General features: G+C 40.2%; 1 protein-coding gene across 2 annotated transcripts in view; it reads left to right on the top strand.

Moving 5' to 3' along the window:
- Positions 1–26,850, top strand: part of col2a1 (collagen type II alpha 1 chain) — a 101,227-nt gene that overhangs the window by 26,677 nt on the left and 47,700 nt on the right. For both annotated transcript variants that reach the window (XM_008121207.3, XM_062971583.1), the window contains 9 exons: positions 2,085–2,138; positions 3,918–3,971; positions 5,458–5,511; positions 5,630–5,683; positions 6,903–6,947; positions 7,747–7,800; positions 15,965–16,009; positions 17,898–17,951; positions 24,510–24,608. In XM_008121207.3, coding sequence (XP_008119414.1) covers positions 2,085–2,138; positions 3,918–3,971; positions 5,458–5,511; positions 5,630–5,683; positions 6,903–6,947; positions 7,747–7,800; positions 15,965–16,009; positions 17,898–17,951; positions 24,510–24,608 — 513 coding nt within the window. The remainder of the gene's footprint in view (positions 1–2,084; positions 2,139–3,917; positions 3,972–5,457; positions 5,512–5,629; positions 5,684–6,902; positions 6,948–7,746; positions 7,801–15,964; positions 16,010–17,897; positions 17,952–24,509; positions 24,609–26,850) is intronic.

Raw genomic sequence — 26,850 nt, 5'->3', positions numbered from 1 at the left:
AGAACCATCCTAAGAACATGCTAATACCATTTTTAAACAAGAATTCTTTGAGTTTTTGATGTAGTTTAATTAAAGTACATCTTACATGTATGACATACTACCTTATTCTGTTGGGCTGCTTATACAACTTCATACCTTTGAAGTCCGTATTACAGTAGAGTCTCACTTATCCAAGCTAAATGGGCCGACAGAACCTTGGATAAGCTAATATCTTGGATAATAAAGAGAGATTAAGGAAAAGCCTATTAAACATCAAATTAGGTTATGATTTTACAAATTAAGCACCAAAACATCATGTTATGCAACAAATTTGATAGAAAAAGTAGTTCAATACGCAGTAATGTTATGTTGTAATTACTGCATTTACAATTTAGCACCAAAATATCATGATATATTGAAAACATTGACTACAAAAATGCCTTGGATAATCCAGAACCTTGGATAAGCAAGTCTTGGATAAGTGAGACTCTACTGTATTTCAAAGCAATATTATGTGCTAATATTCAATTCCTAATACTCATTATTCTTTCCAGTTCTCACACTGGTGTGTTCAAAATGGTACTGGGGAGGAAAAAATCTTGGCTTTGTACCTTCTTAATTGCATGAACAAAATGATTTTAAAAAATCCTATCTCTGAGCGAGTGGAAAACAAAGATGGTGTCATTCACTTACTTAAATAATTTGTGCAGCTTTCCCCAATTTCCTACTGTTATCAGGGCTCCAATATCTGCCATTTGGAGCAGATGATAAGAGCATGGGGTGAACCGTATTGATTAGACCAGTGGTTCTCAGCCTTTTTTTTTTTTAACCAGGGACCACTCTTCATCATTAGTACCGAAAGGGTTACGAAGCAGTTTTTGGTCAACTTTAGATTTGGTTTGGTTATTTGGCGTGCTGATTCAGAAAATTGCATTGGATAGACATCAACCCTAATTTCTGATACAATATCTAGCAGTTGCCATCTGCTCACCCACAGAAAACCATATTTAATAATCTAGAGCTGATGTGGTCTAGCCAATGCAATTTTCTGAATCAGTAGCCCAAATAACTCCAGGAACAGGCCTAAAAATGAAGACACTTTGGTTGAGCTGTGTTATTATTTGTAGTAGTAATAATGAGGCCACGGACCATATTTTAATTCTTGTGGATCACTGGTGGTCCACGGACCACAGGTTGGGGACCACTGGATTAAATTAAAAACCTGTGTTGCCCACTATCCTGTACAGTGCATTGCGTATAGCAGTGGTTCTCAACCTGTGGGACCCAGGTGTTTTGGCCTGCAACTCCTAGAAATCCCAGCCAGTTTACCAGCTGTTAGGATTTTTGGGAGTTGAAGGCCAAAATATCTGGGGACCCGCAGGTTGAGAACCACTGGCCTATAAGAAGCTCCTTACAATCAGGACACAGCAGTGTCCTGCATTTGTCCTCCGGCATCTGGCATTCAGAGATCTACCTTCTCTGATACTGGAGGTATTATGTAGGCATGTTCATGACAGTGGCCTTGTCCTCCATGACTCTGTCCAATCCTCTTTTTAAAAAGTCATCCAAGTTGCTGACTATTGCTTCATCCCCTGGTGGCAAATTCCACAATGAGACGTGTAAAGGAGTACTTCTATCTCTTCTGAATGTCCTATTATTCTACTTTCTTGAGTGATCCACTAGTTCTACCTAGGAGGAAAGGAAGATGTGTTACTCACTTTCTACTTTCTCTACACCAGGCGTGTGCAAATGTCAGCCCTCCAGGTGTTTTGGACTTCAACTCCCATAATTTATAACACACTTTGGATTATTTTGTGTACATCTGTCATATCAATCCTTTATCAGATAGCTATCTGGTGGCATGTCATGGAAATTTCCTAGTCATCACCTACTGTAGATTTTTTTCCCCTCAAAGCATTAAAAGGTAGGTTTTCAACCAAGTTAGTGCATAAATCTCAGGGAACACCATAATGGCCAATGGCTTGGGGAGTGTACAGCTTCAGAAGAGCAAGAGTTCAGCCTATGGGCCTACTGTTCTTAACAGTAGCACTGTCCTTGAACAGTATTTCATGCTGTTAATGTATGTCTTTTTCTTTTCTTTCTAGGGTCCAATGGGTCCCCGTGGGCCACCTGGACCTCCTGGAAAACCTGGTGATGACGTGAGTATGCTCTCTCATTTTTCTGTTGGCAATGCAGTTTCATAACAGTTAACTCAAGAGCTTGCCACAGACAAGTTTGCTGCAATCGGTTTTGAGAGTTAAAATACTATGTGCTTTATTTATCATACTACATACGTGAGCCAAACCCTTTTTTACTAGAGTGGATGTAGATCCTAACACAGACAAAGTGGCATCATCTATTGATGAAAGGTATACGACAACTTGTAGGGGGGTGGCCAGATTCCTAAGGCTAGTAGAAAGAAAAGTAATGATAACATTTCAAGTAATATATTGGAAATATCAATTTCAATTAATTGCTTTTTAGTAAGCTACAGGGGCCACAGTGGTGCAATAGGTTAATCCACTAAGATGCAGAAATTGCTGACTGGAAGGTCACCGGTTCGAATCCACAGGATGGGGTGAGCTTCTGTTGTTAGCCCCAGCTTCTGCCAACCTAGCAGTTCGAAAACATGCAAATCTGAGTAGACCAATAGATCTGCTTTGGTGGGAAGGTAACAGTGCTCCATGCAGTCATGCCAGTCACATGATCTAGGAGGTGTCTATGGACAATACTGGCTCTTTGGCTTAGAAATGGAGATGAGCACAACCCCCAGAGTCGGACACGACTACACTTAATGTCAAGGGGAAACCTTTACCTTTAGTAGTAAGCTACACACTCCCTACAGGTTAATTGGAGCAAGCCAATTGCTGAAATAAAATAATTACAGAAGTTGATGGGTGGGAGAAATATAGTAGAAGTAGGGGAAGAAATCACAAAACAAGAAGTGAAATTTGAATCAGTTTACCTTCTCTTTTTCTTGTGTAACTACCCCAATTTATATAGAAAATGGCTAATAGGAAATAGGAAATCATAGAATAATGGAGTTGAAAGAGGCCATCTAGTCCAACCTAATGATGAAAAAGTTTGTAAAAAATTTAATTACCCGTCATCATTAAATTCTGGAACTTGAAATAGTATAAAATCATTTCCTGAAGAGGAAAATCTTGAAATTATATCTTACTGTTTTGTTTCGAGACACAATGCCAGGCTATGCTAGTTATCGGTAGTCTGGCTTAATAATAGTACCTTAACTTCTTTATCAATTCCCATGCCTAGGGAACTCCATTCTTCCCAGGGAAGCCAGAAAGGCCTTTCCCTGCTGCCCTTCCAGTGGCAGGCAAAGACTTTTTTTTTATTCAGGCAGGCTTTTAAAAATGAAAGGGTTTAAGATCAAGCCAGGGGGTGCTGTGAGTGGTTTTCGCTATGTGAATAGGTTTTTCATTGGTTTTAATGGTTTTAACTGTTGATGTTTTTATAGTGTCAATGTTTAATTCTATTCTAATGTTTGTATGTTTTATAGATTTTAAATTATATTGCATTGCTATTATTATTTATCATTTTGGGTCTCTTTTTAAAAGAGATAAAGATGGATAATAATAATAATAATAATAATAATAATAATAATAATAATAACGCCAAAAGATCTCAGCCGGCATTTGGAAACAATAGACATTGACAAAATTACGATCTGCCAACTGCAAAAGGCCACCCTGCTGGGATCTGCACGCATCATCCGAAAATACATCACACAGTCCTAGACACTTGGGAAGTGTTCGACTTGTGGTTTTGTGAAACGAAATCCAGCATGTCTATCTTGTTTGCTGTGTCATACAACGTTGTTGTGTCAATAATAATAATAATAATCTGTCCTCACAATTTGTATAAATAGAATCCTCTTTTCCAAACAAAATTAATAAATTGCATCCATTCCCTTTCAGGGTGAAGCTGGCAAACCTGGCAAATCTGGAGAACGTGGACTACCTGGGCCTCAGGTAAGGATGCATCCAGCATATTCTTTATTCCATAATGTTTAAACTAGATTCCGACCTCATCTACACAGCCATATAATGCAGTTTGAAACTGAACTACATTATATGAGTCTACACTGACCATACAGTGCAGTTTGAAACTGCATTATATAGCAATGTAGATGGGGCCAGAGTCTCCTGAGAGCTCATGTGAACAGATACCTTTGAGGGTGAAGTTTCTTATGGTTTGGGTTATCTTGGTGACAACTTCAGAACTATGGGTTTAATCATCTAATCTAACCTTGTATTTAATAAAAGTGAAAAGGCAGGTAGATCTTTGGCTTGGGCTACTGAATAGCTGTGAGAGCTCCCCATGAATGTGAAGCCACCTGAATATTGTGTTTACTGTGTCTGTAAAAAGATCAAGGAGAGAGTTATGATTGGCTATTGCTGTTTGTTGTGGTAAACAAAATCAGAATAATGCACTAAACAAAAAGGGAAATTATGGACCCATGTGGGCAATCTTCATACCACAGAGGTTCCAATTGGTAAAAATAAAAATTATATTGATGCTGCATCAGTATCAATCTGTATGTTTCAAACATTATTCTGCACCTCCTACCCACAGGGGGAAGCAGTGAAACCCTGATCACTAGAAATTTTCCAAAACTTCAACAGCTATTGCTTGCACACTGTAAATGATATCTTTGCAGCCATATACAACTTACTGTGGAGGAAGACAAGGGTGGAAAATAGAGCCCGGGACTCATTTCTCTAGACAGTTTGGAATACTATGGCTTTTGTCACTTATATCAAATTATACAGTGTCTATAGACACCTGTAAAGGGCAACAGGAGGCCTGAGAAAGTGAGGGAAGATCAGCTTCAGGCATGATTGAAATTTGATAATCAATCCCAGTGTAATGAATTGGTGTTTATGATGTCACTGCTTTACATCATAATTCTGTTTCACTTGACACTGAAAAGAGCAAAGCATGTAATCACTACAGTGTGTATTTAGTGGTATCATCAGAGATGGTAGGAGCCCCCGATGGCATAGTGGGTTAAACCCTTGTGCCGACAGGACTGCTGATTGACAGGTTGGTGGTTCAAATTTGGGGAGAGTGGGGTGAGCTCCCTCTGTCATCTCCAGCTCCCCATGCAAGGACATGAGAGAAGCCTCCCATAGGATGGCAAAACATCAAACATCCGGGCGTCCCCTGGTCAACGTCCTTGCAGATGGCCAATTCTCTCACACCTGAATTGACTTGCAGTTTCTCAGGTCACTACTGACACGAAAAAAATCAGAGATGGTCAAGGGCTAAAAAGGATGTTGAAGTTTTTTCCTTCTCATTCTATATTATGGTAGGTCCTTTGATGTAAATCGTACTTGTGGGATGAAAAGGCCTAATCGATAAGGACTTGGTGCTTCAGTTTCTTATTCTAAATTTTAGCTTTTTTTACGTCACCAGCATATTTTTCATTTGAACCGGTTTCTTGTTTACTTCTAGGGCGCTCGAGGTTTTCCTGGGACCCCAGGTCTTCCTGGTGTAAAGGGACACAGAGTAAGTTTGCAAATATTATATGTTTGTTTTATTATAGTTTGTTGGTTTTAAATTTCTCTGGGCACAAATGTGCCAAAAGGTCTGCCATGACCCTTATGGATTTTCTCTCATTTTCTAGGGTTTCCCTGGATTAGATGGTTCCAAGGGAGAAGCTGGTGCTCCAGGTGCTAAGGTAGGAAACACACCTCCAATATAACATGAATTTGGAAAGACAGCATTTTTTTTCTTTTAATAGGATTCACTTGCAAAGCTAAATTAACCGTTTAAATGTTTGTGTAATATGCACAAACACACTTACTCATACATCCCTTTAGAGAGAAGTTAGGGGAGAAATGCTGCTTTACACCTCCCAGAAAGCTTCTGGCCAACATTGCTATGGATGTAGTCATGCTGGTTGGCAGCTATCATCCAAAAATTAACTTTCTGAACTACAATATCCACAATGCCTTACCTGTTTTCAAGGAAATCCCAAATATTTCATGAACAAAAGATTGATTTTGACATGATAACTAAAGGAATAAAATTCTTCACTGTTGAGCTGGATAAATAAATTTGTTTTTCAGGGAAGTGGAAGGCACACTACACACCAAAGATGGCAAAATATACAAAGTATAAACCCAGTATTCCCTCCAGATGAAAATTGCTCTTGAAAATGTGTTCCTGCCGTTCAACTACATAAGTAGACTGTTGTTTTGTCCTGTAGAAACTGCACAACAGTCTTTGAATGCAGAGAACGCCCATATTCAAAATTTTCTGCCATTACCGCTTACTATTGTTGTGTCATTTGCAAACAGTTTTGTGACATCATACATGAACTTTACACATTGTGACACCTCTAATGATCTCAGTCAGCTTGAGACATCCTCAATGTGCTATATGAGGAGGATTCCTACGGGTAACTTAATTTCTTTTGAGTGTGTGATAAATGGGTTATTGATGCTCATTTTGTCATTTGAGATCCAGATGGTTCTGCACAAAGAACTGTTTCTGTGTACATTCTACTCATAGCTGAAGCAGCAATGTAAGGTTGCTGGGAAACTGGACTCTTTGTGCTGCTCACAAATCGATTGGAGAGTGGAAAGTACTTTCTAAATTTTAAAAGTAATTGCACAACTCACAAGAAATTGGATAAATTAATATTCCGCTAATTTTGTCTGAAAACTGAAGCTGCCTGGGTTACTTACTTAAACTGACAGCTCTGTTTCCTTTCTGTTCCACAAGTGCAAACCTTCTATTTATTGAGAGCCAATTCTGCTTATTAGTGGACTGCCCTCTACTGTTCACTCTATGGAGAAAAGCCCATAAGTGGACAGCATTTTGGGAATGGCATCTCTGCAGCTCAACAAGGCAGCAAGATAAAAGTTTAATTTCCTTTGTTTCTCTTATTCTAGGGTGAATCTGGGTCTGCGGGTGAGAATGGTTCTCCTGGCCCCATGGTGAGTGCTGTGATCCTCAACCTTTGTTTTTAAAAGCAGTAATCATACCATGCTACCACTGTGGGCATGCCTCTTATTTGTCCATAGATCTAGAGTGCATGCTTACACTACATTTCGCAGAGCTTAAGATGGCCTATTTTAACTGTGGTGTTGGAGGAAAAGTCTGAGAGTGCCTTGGACCACAAGAAGATCAAACCAATCCATACTCCAGGAAATAATGACCAACTGCTCACTGGAGGGAAGGATATTAGAGGCAATGCTGAAGTACTTTGGCCACATAATGAGAAGACAGGAAAGCTTGGATAAGAGAATGATGCTGGGGAAAATGGAAGGAAAAAGGAAGAGGGTCCAACCAAGGGCAAGATGGATGGATGGTATCCTTGAAGTGACTGGCTTGACCTTGAAGGACCTGGGGGTGGCCATGGCAGACAGGGAGCTCTGGCGTGGGCTGGTCCATGAGGTCACGAAGAGTTAGAAGCAATTGAATGAATAAACAACAACAAAACAAGATGGCCTATATAAGGTTCTTGCATCATTTCCCATTCCTTTCCATCTCAGGCATTGATCAGACTCCTTATTGCTTAGCGAAGGGCAAATCTCCCTGTCTGTACACAGTGAATCTTTGTTAATAGTACACAAAGGCACAAGCCAATTGGGCTCCTCAAAATGCAAGTTCCTCCTCTATATATTTCCCTCCCTATTGTGAAGGCCAAAGTGTAAATTGGCACATAGAATATAATACTTAAATGAACTTTGTCGTTGGGATGCTTTTCTAACTTGTGAATATGTTATATCTCAGGGTCCCCGTGGTCTCCCAGGTGAGAGAGGACGTCCTGGCTCTTCTGGTGCTGCTGTAAGTATCAACACTGTTTGCAAATTGCAAGCTCTATCATACAGAAATGTGGTTTTTATCCCGGTTGCTACTGCAGAATAAGTATTAAGCACCCATGCTTTCTGTGGAAGATTCCCCCCCCCCCCTTCACCATGGCTCAAGTCCTTCCTTTTCAGGAATAATTCCAGCATAAGATGTCTCAAGATTTGTTCATATGAGGCTTGCCTTTGCCTTCCTCTGAGGCTGAGAAAGTGTGGTTTGTTACTCAGTAGTTTTTTGTGGCTGAATGGGAACTTGAAACCTAGGCTCTAGAGTTGTAGTCCAATGCACAAAGCACTATATCACACTGGCTTGCACATGTTTGAAGAAGAAAAAATGCTGTTCCTCCATATTAGATAGTCTGAGAAGAACTGAGCTAATACACTTTAGCATATTTTGTTGTAATTGGCATCTGCTTTGTGGCACCTCCTGCAGCTGACAACCACCAGCAGCAATAAATCCCAGCATAAGAAGGATTTGCTATTCAGTTATCCCTTGCAACAGAAATTTGTTTTTATCCACTCCACAGCTAATCAGTAATCACAGATAGCCTGGTACCTATAAGGCAGTGGTGCATAACCTGTACTTTCCACATGTTTGGGACTCCAGCTCCCAAAAGCCCTGGCAGGGAAAACTGATTCCCTTGGATCAGAAAACCAATTATCCACTGTTCCAATGGTACAAGAGTAAGAGTAAACATATACTTGTTTAAATATACTTTTCAATAGATGGGCATATGCAAAAATGGTTAGTACATAACAAAGTACAGTAAAACATAAGACTGTTGCATTCACAATATAATGAATATACTTATTTCTTTCTATAAAGATGAATATACTCCTCCTTGCAAGAGGCTGTAATGTTCATGTATGAAAATATTCATTGTTGCTGTAAAGAATAGCAATGTGGCTTTTGTTTGTGCTGAGGTGATAGTCATTCTGATACAGCTCAAGGGAACAATTGACAAAGAAATGTTGCAGGTACTTCCTGGAAATGCAGTGCACCTTTTAGCACAGATCTAGTAAGACACAATATGTGATGAATCATAAAATTATAGTTATCTTGTACAGCAAGGATGGGCAACTTGTGAGCCTTTAGATGTCAGTGAACTATAGCTTCATTTCAACCTTGCTAGCATGGTGAGGGATAGCAGGAGTTGCAGTTCATCAATATCTGCAGGGCTACCAGTTATGACCACTGACATTTTTCAAAGAATGGGTCCAGGTTTAGGAAAAATTGGAGTTGCTCTCTTGTCATCCCTAAACCAGAAATAGTACTCTAAACCATGCACTAAATAAAAGAAGGGCTGAAGCAGTTGGGATTTCTCCTGCCCATATTTCCCAATGCTATTGGAAGTGTACAGTGCAGCATGTTTCAGAGAAGGAAGATGTTAGGACTATGGAAGGAACAGGCTGGGAGGAACTGGCACTAGCATTAGTCTCTACTTAATTGCAAAACTTAAGGGCTAACATTTCGCAGAAAAATATTCAACTAACAAGCCAAGGAACATTTAGAAAGGCCATAAGATAGAGTGATTTTTGCAGTTGTAAGCTTGGGTGCAGAGAGCCGTGGTGAAGTTATTTGAGTGATTGAGTAGGACACTGAGAAACCAGTGTTTGAGTCCCTGCTCAGCCATGGAAACTCACTGGATGGCCCTGGGCAAGTCACACCCTCCCAGTCACAGAGGAAGGCAGTGGTAAACCCACTCTGAACAAATTCCATCAAGAAAATGCCATTATGTGTTTGCCTTAAGGTCTCCATAAGTAGAAAATGACTTCAAGGCACACAACAACCACAAGCTTGGATGCATCGTGGTGTTTAGTAAAACGGAAGCCCTACATTGTACAACTTGGGCGTTGACTGGATTACTAGAAAATGCACAGACACCTGGAATACTCTGTCCAATTCTGGGCACTGCAATTTAAAAGAGAACTCTTTGACTGTAAGAGCTGTTCAGCAGTGGAACTCACTGCCTCAAAGTGTGGTGGAAGCTCCTTCTTTGGAAACTTTTAAACAGAGGCTGGATGGCCATCCATCAGGGGTACTTTGTTTGTTTATTTACTACATTTATATCCCACTCTTCTCATCCCGAAAGGGACTCAGAGCGGCTTACAAATCATATGAACATACAATATATTATTAGCATAGCACAATATAAGCGTTAAATTACTATATTGTACTATATCATTATATGGTAATATTATTAGTAATATTAAATTTAATATATAATATATAATTAATATTATTATATTGTATTATTAGTAGTATAATATTGTATTCCATTATAATATTATCGATATTATATGTATATACAATATATTATATATTTATACATTATTATAAATTATATAAATATATATGTATATAAAATTAGCATAGCATGTTGCTATGGCACAGGAGACAAGATGGAACTATCTTCCTGGCTCTCAGGTTGGTATGATGTCTTCCTGGCCCCCCTGATCTTCACTCTGGCCCCAGTACTTTCCTTCATGGCAGGGGGTTGGACTACATGGCCCATATGGTCTCTTCCAACTTTATTATTCTATGATTCTATGCCAAAGTGCCATACAATTCTACAGGGACATATGCCCTTCCTAGAATGAGCCCAGGGTAGAAACTCTGCAGTTTTATCCTTTGAACTATCCTGTAAAGTAGATTAGTCTGAAAGATAAGACCAGGTGTTGGCACCTACTTGTACATGGATAGGTTAAAGCTTGGAGGTGATTGTCTCTCCTTATATTCTTGGTTTCCTTTTAGATGCATCCTCTGCTGTCATGACAGAAAGCCCTAATAAGGCGAGGGCTTCATATCATGGAAACTCTACAGGAGTTTTCAGCTTATATAGCTCTTTTCACATCTCCCTGCTCAGTGTTGTCAGTGCTGTATGGGGTTTCCCTGTGCAGCCACATTCCCTTCCTCATCTTAATCCAACATCAGTGGTTCTCAACCTGTGGGACCCCAGATATTTTGGCCTTCAACTCCCAGGAATCCTAACAGCTGGTAAACTGGCTGGAATTTCTGGGAGTTGTAGGCCAAAAGACCGGGGGACCCACAGGTTGAGAACCACTGTCCTACATGTATATGCATGGAGTTATAATCCCTGTCTCAATGTTTGAGTCAATAAACTGTCGCTGAGCAGATGCCTGAATGTACATCTATGAAAAAGAAAACTGCCCAACCGTACCCAATTCAGCCAGTCTCTAAGCCAAAGGCATCACACTCTGGGCCCATTTCCAGCATTCCAGTCTGCATCTCAAAAGATTAGAGCACTCACTTGATATTGTAATAAATGTAGTGTGAAATTCCCTCTCACCTTCTGTTGAGCACATGGCAAAGCCTTTTTGGAGATGGCTGTGAAGCTCAGCAGGATAATTTTGGTCCAGAGCATTGTTGCTTATATTTCCACTAATTCCAAATGTTGGGGGGATTGAGGGCAAAATAACCAATACAGTTAAACTTAGTCACTAGGTGAGAATTGTCTGGAAGGGACTGACCTTCCTTGCTGTTTCTGTGTTTAAGCCAGGCTCTAATTAGTGGAGAACAGCAAGAGAACAATGTTCCCCAAGGTCCATTTTGTCAGTCTTTGGAATATTTTCATATCTTTTCCCCACCAAAAATGAAGTGTTGCTTTAAATTCAACAGTACTTTCTCACTGTCAGTGTATTCTGAATTTATTGCAAACTATACCACTTCCAAGTTTAGGAATATGCTACTATTTGGAAGATAGGGGGACAGCCTATGGTTTAATAAGAGCTGATGTGTAGTGTTCTATATATTGGATTAAAACTCTGAGCAACCATGTTTCAAATCTCTGCTTCAGTGGGCGGTCCTGGGCAAATGTCACACCTTTCAAGCTTCCTTAGGAGGAATGCAGTGGCAACATCTCTCTCAATAAATCTTGCCAAGAAAACCCTATAATGAGGTCAATATGAAGCCACAGAACAATTACTATTTGTAAACTCTGCTCATTCATTCCCCTGCACTGCTTGCCACATTTTGTGAATATCTTTTCACACATTGCCAAGATGGACATCTCAGCAATTCAAATTTGAATATTTGGAAGGTTTTTTTTTTAGATTTCTGCCTTCTCAAAGTAAGGAAACCTTTGGAGTTGACTTTAATTTGTGGTCCAGTGTAAATCTCATAGTTTGTGGAAAAGAGAAAGGCTGTGCATTTTATGTCAAAAAGGAAATATTTCAAAACTTTCCAAACAAACAGCATAACAATGGAGCAATATATATACATATATACATATAAGAAATGAAAAGGGGCCTCCGGTGGCACAGTGTGTTAAAGCTCTGAGCTGCTGAACTTGCGGATCAAAAGGTCGCAGGTTTGAATCCGGGGAGTGGAATGAACGCCCGCTGTTAGCCACAGCTTCTGCCAACCTATCAGTTCGAAAACATGCAAATATGGGTAGATTAATAGGTACCGTTCCAGCGGGAACGTAACGGCGCTCCATGCAGTCATACCAGCCACATGGCCTTGGAGGTGTCTACGGACAACACCGGCTATTCGGCTTACAAATGGAGATGAGCACCAACCCCCAGGTGGACACGACTGGACTTAACATCAGGGGAAGCCTTTACCTTTACCTAAGAAAAGCTTACAAAGACATTAATTTTTTCCTAAAAATAACTCTATACTCTCTGAAAAAAGAAATACATTTTTGCTAGTGGGACTTTGTTCTGCAAAACATACTTCCAAGTCTTATAAGCAAAAAATAGATGACCAGAGGAAAATTAAGGCCCCTTCCACACAGCTGTATAAATTCCACATTGAACTGGATTATATCGCAGTGTGAATTCAAATAACCCAGTTCAAAGCAGATATTGTGGATTATCTGCCTTGATATTCTGTGTTATTTGTCTGTGTGGAAGGACCCTAAGTTGAGAGAAGGAAAACTCTCTTCTTTTTTTGCATATAAGTCTATTGTAGAAAGTAAACATATAATTTCCTTTAACTTCTTCTAGGGTCATCTAGACTATAGAATTAATTCAGTTTGACACCACTTTGACTGCCATGGCTCAGTACTATGGAATCATGGAAGTTGCTCAGTGGGTTAAACCTTGTGCCGGCCAATTACTTGAAGGTTGGTTTGCTGATCTGACCTGAAGGTTGCCGGTTCGATTCCAACCCGGGGAGAACATGGATGAGCTCCCTCTATCAGCTCCAGCTCCATGTGGGGACATGAGAAAAATCTCCCACAAGGATGGTAAAACCATCAAAACATCCGAGTGTCCCCTGGGCAATGTCCTTGCAGACAGCCAATTCTCTAACACCAGAAGCGACTTGCAGTTTCTCAAGTCACTCCTGACACAAAAAGAAAAAAAGTTTTACAAGGTCTTGAGTCTTCCCTGCCATAGAATGCTGGTGCCTCACCAAACAACAACTCCCAAGTTTCTATAGCATTGAGCTCTTACAGTTAAAGTGGTATCAAACGGTATTAATTCTACAATTCAGATGCACCCCTAGATGTGAACTGAAATCAGACTCATTCCACGAAGACATCTTGAACTGGTCTTCAACATTCAAAGAATTCTTGAAGCAATTGCTTGTCGGCAATTTGGCTAGGGGAAGTTTTATTGTTGTTGTTGAACTGGGGCTGATGAAGCTATACTAAGTTATGAAACCAACACAAAGGACATAATATGGAAGACTATACAATGAGCTATCTGTGTGCAGTGAAGAGCTTCCCCCTGCCCTCTTAAGAGTAGCCACATGCCATTTATTTTTTATTTGTGGAAATTTCTGATAGTGCTGAGGGTAAGTCAGTTTGATGCATATCTTGGTATGTACTAGACAGTAGTGGTGTGTATTTGTATTGAATTGCTGTTCGTTTTGTTTAGTTTCACACGTTTTGTATTTGTCCCCATTTCTGAAAATGGGACGCTTATATGAATAGAATTTTTGGACCATTGGCTGCAATGGAAGGACTTCTGAGGCTCACCCCCCTTCCCCACACGGTTTTTGGGCTAGAGGAGTGAAAATCGTCACACACGGACGACATTTCAACCTCTTTTAGCCCACCAATGTTTAAATCATTTGGTTTTTCCCCAGAGTACTGTTGTTGTTGTTGTTGTTGTTGTTAACACCCATTGGCACACATCAGGTGTCATGGGGAAGCAGCCCTCTCTCAGACGCAGCTTAGGGTCCCAGAATGACTATTATTAATATTAATATTAACACCCATTGGTACACATCAGGTGTCATGGGGAAGCAACCCTCTCTCAGTCTCAGCTTAGGGTACCAGAGTAACTATCATTATTAATATTATTAACACCCATTGGCACACCTCAGCTGTAATGGGAAGGCAGCCCTCTGTCAGTATCTGCTTATTGTTACAGGGCCTAAACAAAAGGAAAACGAAAGCAAGCCCAATGACTGTGCGGCTTCCATTTTCGTGTCACCTCTAGTTTCCTACGAAAATGTTGTCATTCGTTTTATGTAGATGAATGGCTGAAACGAAACAATAGCACGAAAGAAGCAAAGGAAAAATTTTGTGCACATCTCTACTAGACAGCAGTTTGTATAAAAACCTGGTCTAGTTCTATGGCATTGATTAATTTTTGATCCTATGAGAATGATGCTATATTGTGTATTAGTGATCATTAGAAATCAAATATTTCGTATAACTAGACTTCATTGTAGAAACAAAAAGAGTACAACCTATTACATGCTGACATGTGCTTAATATGGACACAACATACAGGGCAGCGATTCCATCCTTCTCAATTCTGTTTTTTTGAAAAATATGCAAGAATTTTTCTACTAATGAAACTTTGAATCAGCACATTATTGGCAAGCACAATTTGAGGCCTCAAGCAAAGAAGCTTGATTTCTGAGCTTGCTACTCTGTATTCCCTTTAGCTGGACATGGAACTCAAGGTCTGCAGGCGAACATGCACCTATTATGAAGCTATAACTCTTTTTGATAAAAAGTCATTTAGTAGCATTCCCATTCGAGCCTTTGGTGATAGCGATGTGTTTCCAGTGGCACTGCTGCCTTACTTTTCCACTGTTCTTTCTGGCCAGTTGCCTGGGACATGAGTGAGTTCTGCCAGACAATTAGTCTATAGTTACACGAGGGCAAAGGTATCAAACCATTAGCTGCCAAAGCTTTTTATCACAAAGTTCCTGAGACAAGGAGGCCCTGCTTGGGTTCTACATTTGCATAAGATTCAAACCAACGACAGAGCAAAGGCTTTTCTAGAGTTTATTTCCCAGAGATGCCTAGAGAGCTTATATGGCTTGTAAAGACTTAACAATTTTGACAGTCTTTTGGTTGCTAATAGCATCTGCCATCCATCTGGTGGCGTAGTGGGTTAAAGCCTTGTGACTTGAAGGTTGGGTTGCTGACCTGAAGGCTGCCAGGTTCGAATCCCACCCGGGGAGAGTGTGGATGAGCTCCCTCTATCAGCTCCAGCTCCATACGGGGACATGAGAGAAGCCTCCCACAAGGATGGTAAAAACATCCGGGCGTCCCCTGGGCAACATCCTTGCAGACGGCCAATTCTCTCACACCAGAAGCAACTTGCAGTTTCTCAAGTTGCTCCTGACACGAAAAAAAAAATCCATTACTCTTACATTTTATTGCTCGGCTTTGTTGTTAATTCTTTATCTTTAATTTGCATTTTGTTCCTCAAAGTTATCCCCCTCCATTTTTTTATTTTCTATTTTAAGCTGCTGTACTTGTTTTTATTAATTCAACTACAATCCAAAGAGTCTCTGCTCACACAAAAAAGGCAGTTTTGCTTGTGCAAGTAGAAGGAATGCCAACTTTTCAGAATTCTACCTTGCTATTGCAACTTCAAACTCCTATTCTGTCAGTAGGCCATGACATTCTCACTTGGTATCTGACAGATGTCAACCAGTGTTTTAAAAAGCATACAAGAGCACAAGCCGCCAAGATGCAGAGAATGGGGGGGGGGGGGGGGGAGCCTATATATACCTCCTTCTTTGTACAATTGTATGTCTTGCCTATGTATAAAACGGCATTTAATGTTTGCTGTATATGTATGTTCTGTGATCCACCATAAGTCCCCTTTGGGGTAAGAAGCATGGAATATAAATACTGTAAGTAAATAAATAGATTTGTGCTGTAGAGATATTTGGTGTTTATTTTTCTGACTTCTTGTTTACACAGGGTGCTCGTGGTAATGATGGCCTTCCTGGTCCAGCTGGTCCACCCGTAAGTAAATTTATTTTCAAAGAAATTATTTTGCTCTTCTAGAAATTGTATTTTACAAACTGGATGTGGTGTTACTGTCATAACATAACATCAAAAATATGTTTCTTTATTTATAACATTCCTCTTGAGTAATGTGAAAACATGCTATGGAGAAGAGAAGAATTATATTTACAATATTTCTTCCATTCAGAGACTCACTTTCCCATTCTATATAAGTATCTCCAGAAATAGGTGCATCTTAGGCCTCTTCCACACAGCTGAATAAAATCCCATATTTTCTGCTTTGAATTGGAATATATGGCAGTGTGGACTGAAACTTAAGGTGGCATACAAAATAAAAAAGCAATGTTAATAAAATACACTTAACTAGAAACATATAAAAGTTATATTACATTAGAAATGTGTCTGCAGGAAGAGCCTAGGCAACTTCAGTTCTGCATGCTTGCAGCAAGCACTTGGGATGAACCTATGACATCATGGGCTCAGCAATCTCAACCTAGTCCCTCCCTGATGAGAAACATAAATGATATTGACAAATTAACTCGGCACAATTGAGTGAACCAAAGAGAAAGCCAAGAGAATAACATTTTAGAAGTAAATGTAGGAGATAACTTGAACATTAAACCAAGTTGAAAGGACAGAAATGAACTGTCTGATTTTCTTCATGTATGAAGATAAGCCACATGACTTACCATGTTTCCCCGAAAATAAGACATACTCATAAAATAACCCATAGCAGGTTGTCTAAGCACTTGTGCAATATAAGCCATATCCCGAAAATAAGATATAGTGATAGGCATAGCTATGCAGCGTACTGGTGTGGAGCGATAAAGAAGGCAGCCGTCCCTTCCCTCTGCCATGGCCGCAGCTGACTTACCAGCTCACACCAGCATGTCCTCCTCCCTGCCCAAGCAAGAGAAGGGCACAAGGCACTCAAAGTCTCCCAAATGGAGGGAGAAGGAGCAGTGCCAAGCCCGGTAAGGGGAAGCATTGCAAGAAGGCGAAGGAGTTGGGACCCGCTTAGGCCTCCACCTGAGCGCAACTGCAAGGCTCTTCCCCGGTGTTCTTGCTGCCAGAGGAGGATGCCAGAGCACTATTTGCTTGGTTGCATCTCTTGCTGTCACAGGGCTTGGGCACCACATGTTCCTCGGAAGCAGCATCCCCCTCTGAACGGAGGAAGGCATCTGGTCATATAAAAATAAAACATCCCCTGAAAATAAGCCATAGTGTGTCTTCTTGAGAAAAAAATAAATATGAGACAGTGTCTTATTTTCAGGGGAAACTGAACATAAAAAAGAAGACAAAGGCAACTAGACAAGTTTCCTTATCTAGTTGGCAAATATTAATGATTAAACAAACATTAAAACAGTTTGGAGGTAGCTCATCACTGATTTGTTGCTCTGAAGGAAGATTTAATAGAATTAATTTGTGCTCATTCCTGTGCAGATGTTTTTCTTATTCTTCCCATCTTGCCTTATTACAGAGAGGTTCATAAGACCCTCTCCATTAAATTATTTAATCCTGATAAAAAATCCATGTAGGTGAAAACAAATAGGCAAATGGTAGAATGGGATATTAGAGCACATTTTTAAATTCCACATAAAATCAGTCCAAAAACCTAATTAACGTCATGCTGTGGGCCAGCTTGTCAAAAAGATTATACTGTAGAAATCAGCTTAGCTTTAGATTTATTGGGATGCCACGCTCAGCCTCACCTTCCCTTCAATAAATCTGAGATCTAATTTAAATCTCCCATTCACTTATTCTAGTGAACAGGTCAATTGTTAGTCTCACCTTTGGATGCCAGGTATGAATATTCTAAGTAATGGAAAGAGTTCTGTTGTGCACTTCCCAAGCTAAATGGGAATATTTCTCATCTCTTTTTCAGGGACCCGTTGGTCCTGCTGGATCCCCAGGCTTCCCAGGTGCACCAGGTGCAAAGGTAAGTAGTAGTTCAAGGTTGAAATTATTTCTTTTTCTAGCCAGTAGGCTTGTCAGAAACCAACTCCCCTCCCTCCCCATGTCACCATGAACATTTCAGTCCTCTTTCCACTGAGGAAGGCCTGAAGCATTTTATCAAGTCTACCTCCTGAAAAAGTAAAGAGAAGCTGGAAAGATTAGCAGCCATCGGGAAAAGCCAACCTGCTCCTACATGTCCTGAATATATGTGTATGAGAGAAAGAGAATAGGAAAGGAAGATTAGAAGAAAATATCAGTAAAAGAGAAGCATGTGTTTAGAGAGTACGGGTGCTAGAAGAATCAATCCTAAAATGCACTGATTTTGATAAAACACTAAAACAGTTAATTATTTCTGTACCTCTTTGAAAAATAACATTTAGTCCCTGAAAGTTATACCTTGTAGCATTTTAACTTACTCTTTTTGCCCTATGCGAAATAGCATTGTAAGTATGGTGAAAGAGTTTGGGTATGAATCTTTTCATGCTAGTTTCCTCATTTGCTTTAGCTCCTCTTCAGGTACATCATTTAGAGCAGTGGTTCTCAACCTGTGCGTCCCTGGATGTTTTGGCCTTCAACTTCTAGAAAACCTAATAGCTGGTAAACTGGCTGGATTTCTGGGAGTTGTAGGCCAAAACACCTGGGGACCCACAGGTTGAGGACCACTGGTTTCAAGTAAAGTTGGAGAACCCTTGGCCCTCTGGATGTTTTTCACTAGAGCTCCTTTATCTTTGGCCATATAATGTAGGGTTTTTAAAGGCTAAAATAACTAATTATTACAATGGAAGCAAGGAGAACCATTTCAGAGAGAAAGTTGTGTATAGCGTTTGTTTTATACTCAGAGAACTGAAATCTTGGGTGAACTGCTGAGTCCACTAACAATTTTGCAAATACCCTTGGGGACCAAATTGAAGGGCAGGGCACAACAGTGGACTTGATGTTATCCAAACATGAACCTGAATAATCTCTTGCTCCTCTCTACAACAGAAACCCCAAAAATTGTGTAATTGTCATGTCTCCTTTCAGTGAAGCTGCTTCAGATGGGGATTAATGTTACATTACTCTATTAGAGCCATCATAGAACAACATACTCCATCTTAATTAAGACTTGCATTTCAGAATTCATTAGGAAATGGAAGAGCATTTGTTTGAAGAAGGAAAGATTCTTATTATGGCTTTCAAAGGGATATTTTTGATGTATTGAAGATCAAAGCAGTTAGTTTTAAGAGCATAGATCAGAAGGCTGCACTTCTCACAGCAAAGCCTTTCATTTTGCTTGCAGGCAGTCTTTGTACATTTGTCTGCTATGGACAAAAGAATCAGTATATGGAATTGGTCAACTGGCCAGACATAGAGGGTGTTGGTAGGAGCCAGGGTGGTCAAATGGATTCTGGGAGACTAGGGTCCAAATGTCTGCACAGACTAAAAACTGAATTGGGTGACTCTGAGAAATTTCTCTCTCTTAGCCTTAGAGCAGTGGTTCTCAACCTGTGGGTCCCCAGATGTTTTGGCCTTCAACTCCCAGAAATCCTAACAGCTGGTAAACTGGCTGGGATTTCTGGGAGTTGTAGGCAAAAACACCTGGGGGCCCACAGGTTGCAAACCACTGGCTTAGAAGAAGGCAATGTAGAACCTATTCCAAATAAATCTATATGGACTTCATAAGTCAGAATTGACTTGAAAGCACATGATAATGACAACACAGGACTCAATCACAAACAATAAAACCAGCGTTTCTACACATTTAAGAAACAGCTACCTACCGAGTCCATCACATGACACAAGCTCGTACTGTGGATTCCAGGTATTTCGCTGTTTCAAAAATGTGTTTTTTTCCTATGCTTCCTAAGTCGATTGGCAATCAACTTCTTTTTAAATTCCTAGCATAGATATGGAAATGTGAAATTTAACATGTGATGGGAATTCCCCATTGTTCACTTGTAAAGATAATGATGACATCATTGGTGGGAGGAGCCAAGATGGGCAGTGTAGATTCCTTTCTTTTGCCATAATCTTTTGAACCGAAGAATTAAACAAAATGGGGGGAGGAGACAGTGGATGGAGAATGTCTCCCATGTGGTAGGAAAGCAAACAGATAATTTGAAAAGAAAACTGAATGAAAGAAAACATGTGATGGGGTAGGAAATACATTCATTTAATTTCTAAATGGGGCTTTGCTAAGTGTAAGGGAAAAACAACAATCCCCAACACTTTACTTATTGCATGGGATGAAGTCCAAAGAAGCTTGTGCTCAGAAATAGTCACATGTGGCCTGAAATGCACAGAGGTGAAGAATAATTCCTATTTGGCCATGCACATAATAGTCTTGAGCGTGGATCCATTGTTAGCCATTTCCTTCAGCCAATCTGGCTTCTTCGGTTTGTTCAAATGCCTTTAATGGCAAGGGGCCAGCCCTCATGGATTCTTGTCTGAAATGGGAGCATGTGGCAGCCAATCTTGGCTCCTCCTCCTCTAATTGGTATCACAATTTAATCTTTTTTATTTTTCTTTATTTTCTTGATTCTTTTTATTTAGTAGGACTGATTGGGAGTTGGGGATATGCAGGACGGGTGGGTGGGGGCTTGGGAAAGTCACCCTATTCACTTTTTTTCTCCTTCCTTTCCTGTCCTTCAAATATTTCTAAAAGATTATAATAATAATTATTAATCACAGCAAACAAAAAGAAAACCCTCATTCTCTGAAAACTACTACCACCTAGCTACCTCTCCTCTAGAGTAAAAAGCAAGTAAAAACAGTTTAAGAAAGCATTAAACCGAAAGCAGAAAGGAGATTGAAGTGTGCCCACTCAAGGAAAGGCCTGCAGTAGAGAAAAAAAGAGGGTTTTTAAAGGAAGCACAGGGAGGATAGCTCCAAGTCATCGCTCTTCCTTCTCTGGGTTTCCTTAAAATGCCTCGGAAAGCTGCATGATGCGTTGCAGGGAGAGAAAGTGCACGCCTGCCTGCAGCACCTTTCTTCTAGAGTAGAAACAGCTTTAACGAAGCATTAAACTTGTTCTCCTCTACAGACAGAAGGGAAAGGATCACAGAAAGAGTGGTTTCTTAACTCTGATGCTTTTAATCCAGGTCTTAATGAAGGATTTGGAAGGGGAGCCTATGGGAAGTCTTCCCCATAATGGGCCAGATAGAATACTTTCTTAACCCCGTTGCTGACACCCAGGCTCCCTTGAAGGAAAAAAGGAAAGGCTCCCAGGAAAGGTGTTTTATTAGCCTCATTGCTGACACCCAGGGTGCTTTGAAGTAAAAAAAGGAAAGGCTCCCAGGAATGGAAAGGGGAGCCTCATAAGTTCCCCATTGCTGCCATTGGGCTGGATCTAGCCACCTTTTTCAGCTACAGACCGAAAATTGCTATCTGGCAACCCATTCATATTCAAGAGGCACGTGAAAACAGATATGGGGGTCTACCAGTATCTGGCCAGCAGAAATAGACTGAGGTTCAGCTGAAATGCACAAGCCTATAACATAATTTAGTTCTGACTTAACATGGGAATTCTGGAAATCCCAGACTTTGATGTTACCAAAAAAGGGAAGGGAAGACACAACACTGGCAACGTAAAGCCTAGTCACCCCCATACTCAACTGAGAGTCCTTCTTCTAATTCTTCAAAGAGCAATGTGTTTTTGTTTTCTACTTCATCTGCATTCTTGCCTGTAACAATGCTGAGCTCCTTTCAGTACTACTCATGCATTGCAGAAGTAGTCACATTCTAACTGTATTCGGGCCAATGGGCATTTTGCCAAGAGCTTGAATGGAAGCTCATATTTTGTCCAAAGGTTCAGGTACATCAGGTAATCAATCCACTAGCACAGTTCTGCCCTTTCTGAGGCCTGAGCTATAGTAATCGCATGCACATACCCCCTCCCAAATCTCAGCTTGGTATATCTGGTTTCCCTAATGCGAGTCCTTTTAAGGCAAGGGAAAGTCAAGACAGAAAGTCTTTCCCCTTTGGGAATTCCCAATGCCATGTGGTCCTATGGCTTCAGGTTGCTAATCTTGTTAGGACTAGTTACTAGGGTTACCAGACAGTGAGGAGGCTGTGTTAGGGGAGCTGGGGGCCCCAGAAGCCAGGCCTTTCTTGGAATGGCTGACAGACATTGATAACCGGTCTGTAGGGACACATCATTATAAAAAGATGGGGGTGGGGGCCATATGATAGTTCACTGAAGAACCTACTGAGTCAAGAGAATGAAGAGACGAAACGGAAGTCCCTGTTTCAATGAACTGATAAGGCAAGATGAATATGGAACGAAAACTAAAGTTGAAGGAGACACACTAGTAGATAGCAACAGCAGTAGATAGCAGATAAAGTACTAAAATAGAGTTTTATTTTTACAGATCGGACCTTTGTTCAAAGAGTGATAGGATTCTGCTCCCCCACAGCTACTAAGTACATGTTAGAAATTATCACCCCTGCCTCCCCCCCCCCCCAAAAAAAAACTTGAGAGGAAGTAATCTTAAAATAAATCACGTTGTCCTCATACCGAAAAGTGCTCTGGGTGCTCAGTGTGCTTTATATTGAAAGGATGTACCTTACTTAATTCCAAAACAGAATGCTTCTACACAATTGCCATCTATTGAGGGTTGGACTGGATGGCCCTTGTGGTTTCTTCTAGCTCTAGGATTCTATTATTCTATGAATATAGCTTCCAAACTTCATGATGACGTTTTATGAAGAAATTTCACATTTTTTCCTGCATGAGTACAACAAATAGTTTAGAAGCACATGTCCTCCACAAAAAGAGTTAAAAATTCAAATTGCAGTCACTGTAAAACACTTTTATATTACAGTATATCAGTTATGTTGGCAAAGGGTATAGGGTTACAGCCTATGCTGGATGGGGTTACACTCCTCCTGAAGACACAGGTTCGCAACTTAGGAATTCTCCTGGATTCATCACTGAGCCTAGAACCCCAGGTCTCAGCGGTGGCCAGGGGAACTTTTGCACAATTAAAATTTGTGCACCAGTTGTGCCTGTACCTTGAGAAGCCAGACTTGGCCACGGTAGTCCACACTCTTGTTACATCTCAAATAGACTACTGTAATGCGCCCTTCATGGGGTTGCCCTTGAAGACTGTTTAGAAACTTCAAGTGGTCCAATGGGCGGCAGCCAGATTCCTCACTGGAGCGGCGTATAGGGAGCATACTACCCACCTGTTGTGTCAGCTCCACTGGCTGCCAGATTGCTACTGAGCACAATTCAGTGCTGGCTTTAGCCTATAAAGCCCTCAACCAGTGGTCCCCAACCTGGGGTCCCCAGATGTTTTGGCCTAAAACTCCCAGAAATCCCAGCCAGTTTACCAGCTGTTAGGATTTCTGAGAGTTGAAGGCCAAAATAATTTTTTTAATAATTTTAATAATTGGCTTTTATATCTAGGTGTTTTAACTTTATGGCTTTTAATATATTTATTTATTTTATTAGTATATATGTTATGTTATATGTGGCATTGAATTTTTGCCTACTGTAAGCCACTCTGAGTCCCCCTCGGGATGAGAAGGGGGGTATAAATATAGTAAATAAATAAATAAATAAATAAATGTCACATACTAATAATAATAATAATAATAATAATAATAATAATAATAATAAATTTATTCTTATATCCCGCCCCATCTCCCCGAAGGGACTCGGAGCGGCTCACAGCAATAATTAAAACAGTGACAAATTACACATTGTAAAATCAACATGAAAAGCAGCATACAATCAATATAATAATATGCACATTTTCACGATAGGCTCCTAGGCATTCTTGAAGGTTTGTGGGGGATCAGTCTCTGCTGAGAAGATCAGTCACAGCATGAAACCTCTGACAAAATAACATACCCTCTGCTGCAAGTCTGTGCTTGTTCATGCTCTGCAGTCTTCCACAGTAGAAGATACCCTGAAACACTATGTAACACACTGGGATTAAAACAGGATTCTTCCACAGAGAAGCTGCTGTTGGAATGTTGTTAGATGAAGGTAGAAAACATGAAAAAACTTTACCTACCTTTAAAGTCAGTGTAAAGCACTGAACCAGCACGGTGCAGTGATTTGAGCTTTTGACTGCAACTCTCAAGACTAGGGTTTGATTCTTCAGTCTGTAATGGAAGCCCACTGTTTGACTTTGGCCAAATCACACATTGATTGCCACAGAAAACCTAATTAAAGGTTTGCCATAAGTTGGAAATTACTTGAAGCCACACAACAGCAATAACAACAGACTGAAGATAAGATTAGCTGCTATGTGAAAGGTGCCACTGCAAAAAAATAAAACGTAACAGCTTGTTACTGTCCCAAGTAACTTTTATGTCAGGAATCCATGACTTTCTAGATGAGCACATTCAATGGCTGCGAGCTTCAGGAAGGTGGGTTGGTTATTAGCCCTATATTTGTTTGTATAATTTACAAACAATTATATTGGATGATCTACACTGTACTGAGTTGTTTGTTCAGTCTGGTTCGTGTAAACAGAAAACTACTGAGCCTAGCAATGGGTGCCTTTGTCATTTTTTTATCTCACCATGTTCTTTCTTATCCCTACTACAGGGTGAAGCTGGCCCTACTGGCGCTCGTGGACCTGAGGGTGCCCAAGGTTCCCGAGGTGAACCTGGAAACCCTGGCTCTCCTGGCCCGTCAGGAGCTTCAGTGAGTATCAAACTCTTACAATGAGAACCAGAACCAAAAACCTCTGGTTTCTTACTTTTAATGCAAAATTCTTCTGCCCACATGCCATAATATTCCAAAGACATTACATTTGGCTTGCCATGTCTATGAACTCTGCATCCACAGATTCAACCACTCATGGCTTGCAAATATTTGAGGAAAAAATCCAAAATGACATTGTGATTATGCTGCATGCCAAGCACTATGCTGAAGTGTAGGCATACCTGCTGTAATTTTTGTCGTTTCTCAGATCCTCGTTTGAGTTGCTTGTCATTTTACATAAGGGAAGACATTTTATCCTGCCATGGTATATTATGGGCGTTGAGCATCCATGGGTTTTGTCATCCACAGTTATCCCAGCAGATACCAAGGAAATGTATAAGCATTTCCTCTATGGGGCAAAAACAAGTGCACAACCAAATCACAGCAGGCCATAAATTTGCCTGGTGTCTGTTCTGCCAAGTATGTGGAATAATGGGGATTCAGGCTTGATAGTGTGATAATTGGAATTTTTTGTGTGGCTGCCCTGAGTTGCACATTACCCAGAGCAAGAGGGGGAAATCATACCACCTGGTAGGAGTACCCAAACTAAAATAAAGAAATGAAAGGAATTTATCAAAATTTGTGGGAGAAATAACTTTGTTCCTATTGAGATATTCTTTCTCTTGTAACAGAGTTAAGTAGTCACTCTTTTCTATTCCCATCATATATACACAGAATTCCACTGTTTCCCCAACCACTTCTGTTACCAGAAAAATCCTAGGAATAGAACTAGAAATAAGTGCATAAAACCACCAGCAGATGGCAATGGTGCAACTGGCACAAATGTGCTCTACTTGGGGGCCCTTCCAGACAATCCTATATTCCAGAATATCAAGGCAGAAAATCCTACAATATCTGCTTTGAACTGGGTTATCTGAGTTCACACTCAGATAATGTGGGATTTTCTGCCTTAATATTCTGGGATATAGGGTTGTCTGGAAGGGCCTTAGGTCCTCTATTGCTACTGCTGCTAAACACACACACATACACACAAACAGAAAAAGGAGAGAGATCTATCTATCTATCTATCTATCTATCTATCTATCTATCTATCTATCTATCTATCTATCTATCTGGTTATCCATCAGAAATCAGATGCAAGGTAAATGACCTAAGAAGGATTGTGTTGAAACCCATTCTTTCTCCATCTGCCAGCTTCTATCATAGATAAACCCAACCACATGCCCTCCTGTCTTTGCTAGTTTGCTTAGAAAATAAATTTAGCATACCACTGGAAAATAACTTTTAAAATAACTTTTAATAAAATGTTATGAGTGGCAAGTGTTTCACACATGGATATCAGCTCACTGTATAATTGCAAATAGTAAAATACTTATTTGATCTAAGAACACATACTGACCTATCCTCAGGTAAGAGGGCTTCCTATGTTTAAGAAGCATATAACTTGGACCTGAGGGCTAGGAAACCAAGGCTCCTTCCACACAGCTGAATAAAATCCCACAATATCTGCTTTGAACTGGAATATATGGCAGTGTGGACTCAAATATCCCAGTTCAAAGCAGATATTGTGGGATTTTCTGCCTTGATATTCTGGGTTATATGGCTGTGTGAAAGGGCCCCAAGATTAGCTAAGGGCTCTTCCAGATAGGCACTATATTCCAGGATCTGATATCAGATGTTCTGCTTTAAACTGTATTATATGAGTCCACACTGCCAGATAATCTGGGATAAACAGAAAACCTGGGATCAGATCCTGGGATATAGGGTCTGTCTGAAAGGGCTCTAGGTTCATCCAAGGACTGGAAAGCCAAAAATATTAATCTCCTTCTCCTGGACTCAGAGGAAAAGCTGTGGTGATCACAGCTCTTCAAATTCTTTAGTCCATTGAGCTTGAAAGAGAGCTAAGCACTTGCATTGTATTAAAGGAGATTTTTCAACAAAGAATGGAGAGTGATTTGGAAAGTGAATGCTATAATGACTGCTTGTACAGTTGTAGTATAACGGGTATATTAAAAACCACATCTCATATTATATCTGTATCCGGAAATATTGGGAATACTAATGGAGCATTATAAATTGTTCTTGTCACTCCTTCGTATCCAGGCTTTCTATGGGGAATTTAGTATTTCATGTTTTATTTTGAAAAATATATGACAATTACCACATCCTTCACAATTTCAGAGCCTTTTCCCATGCCTTCGACGAGCAATACTTTTTATTC

Source organism: Anolis carolinensis, chromosome 2 (genome assembly GCF_035594765.1).
Source record: "Anolis carolinensis isolate JA03-04 chromosome 2, rAnoCar3.1.pri, whole genome shotgun sequence".
Classification (NCBI taxonomy): domain Eukaryota; kingdom Metazoa; phylum Chordata; class Lepidosauria; order Squamata; family Dactyloidae; genus Anolis; species Anolis carolinensis.
Note: the sequence above shows the minus strand (reverse complement) of the source record. Positions and strands in the feature narration are given on the sequence as shown.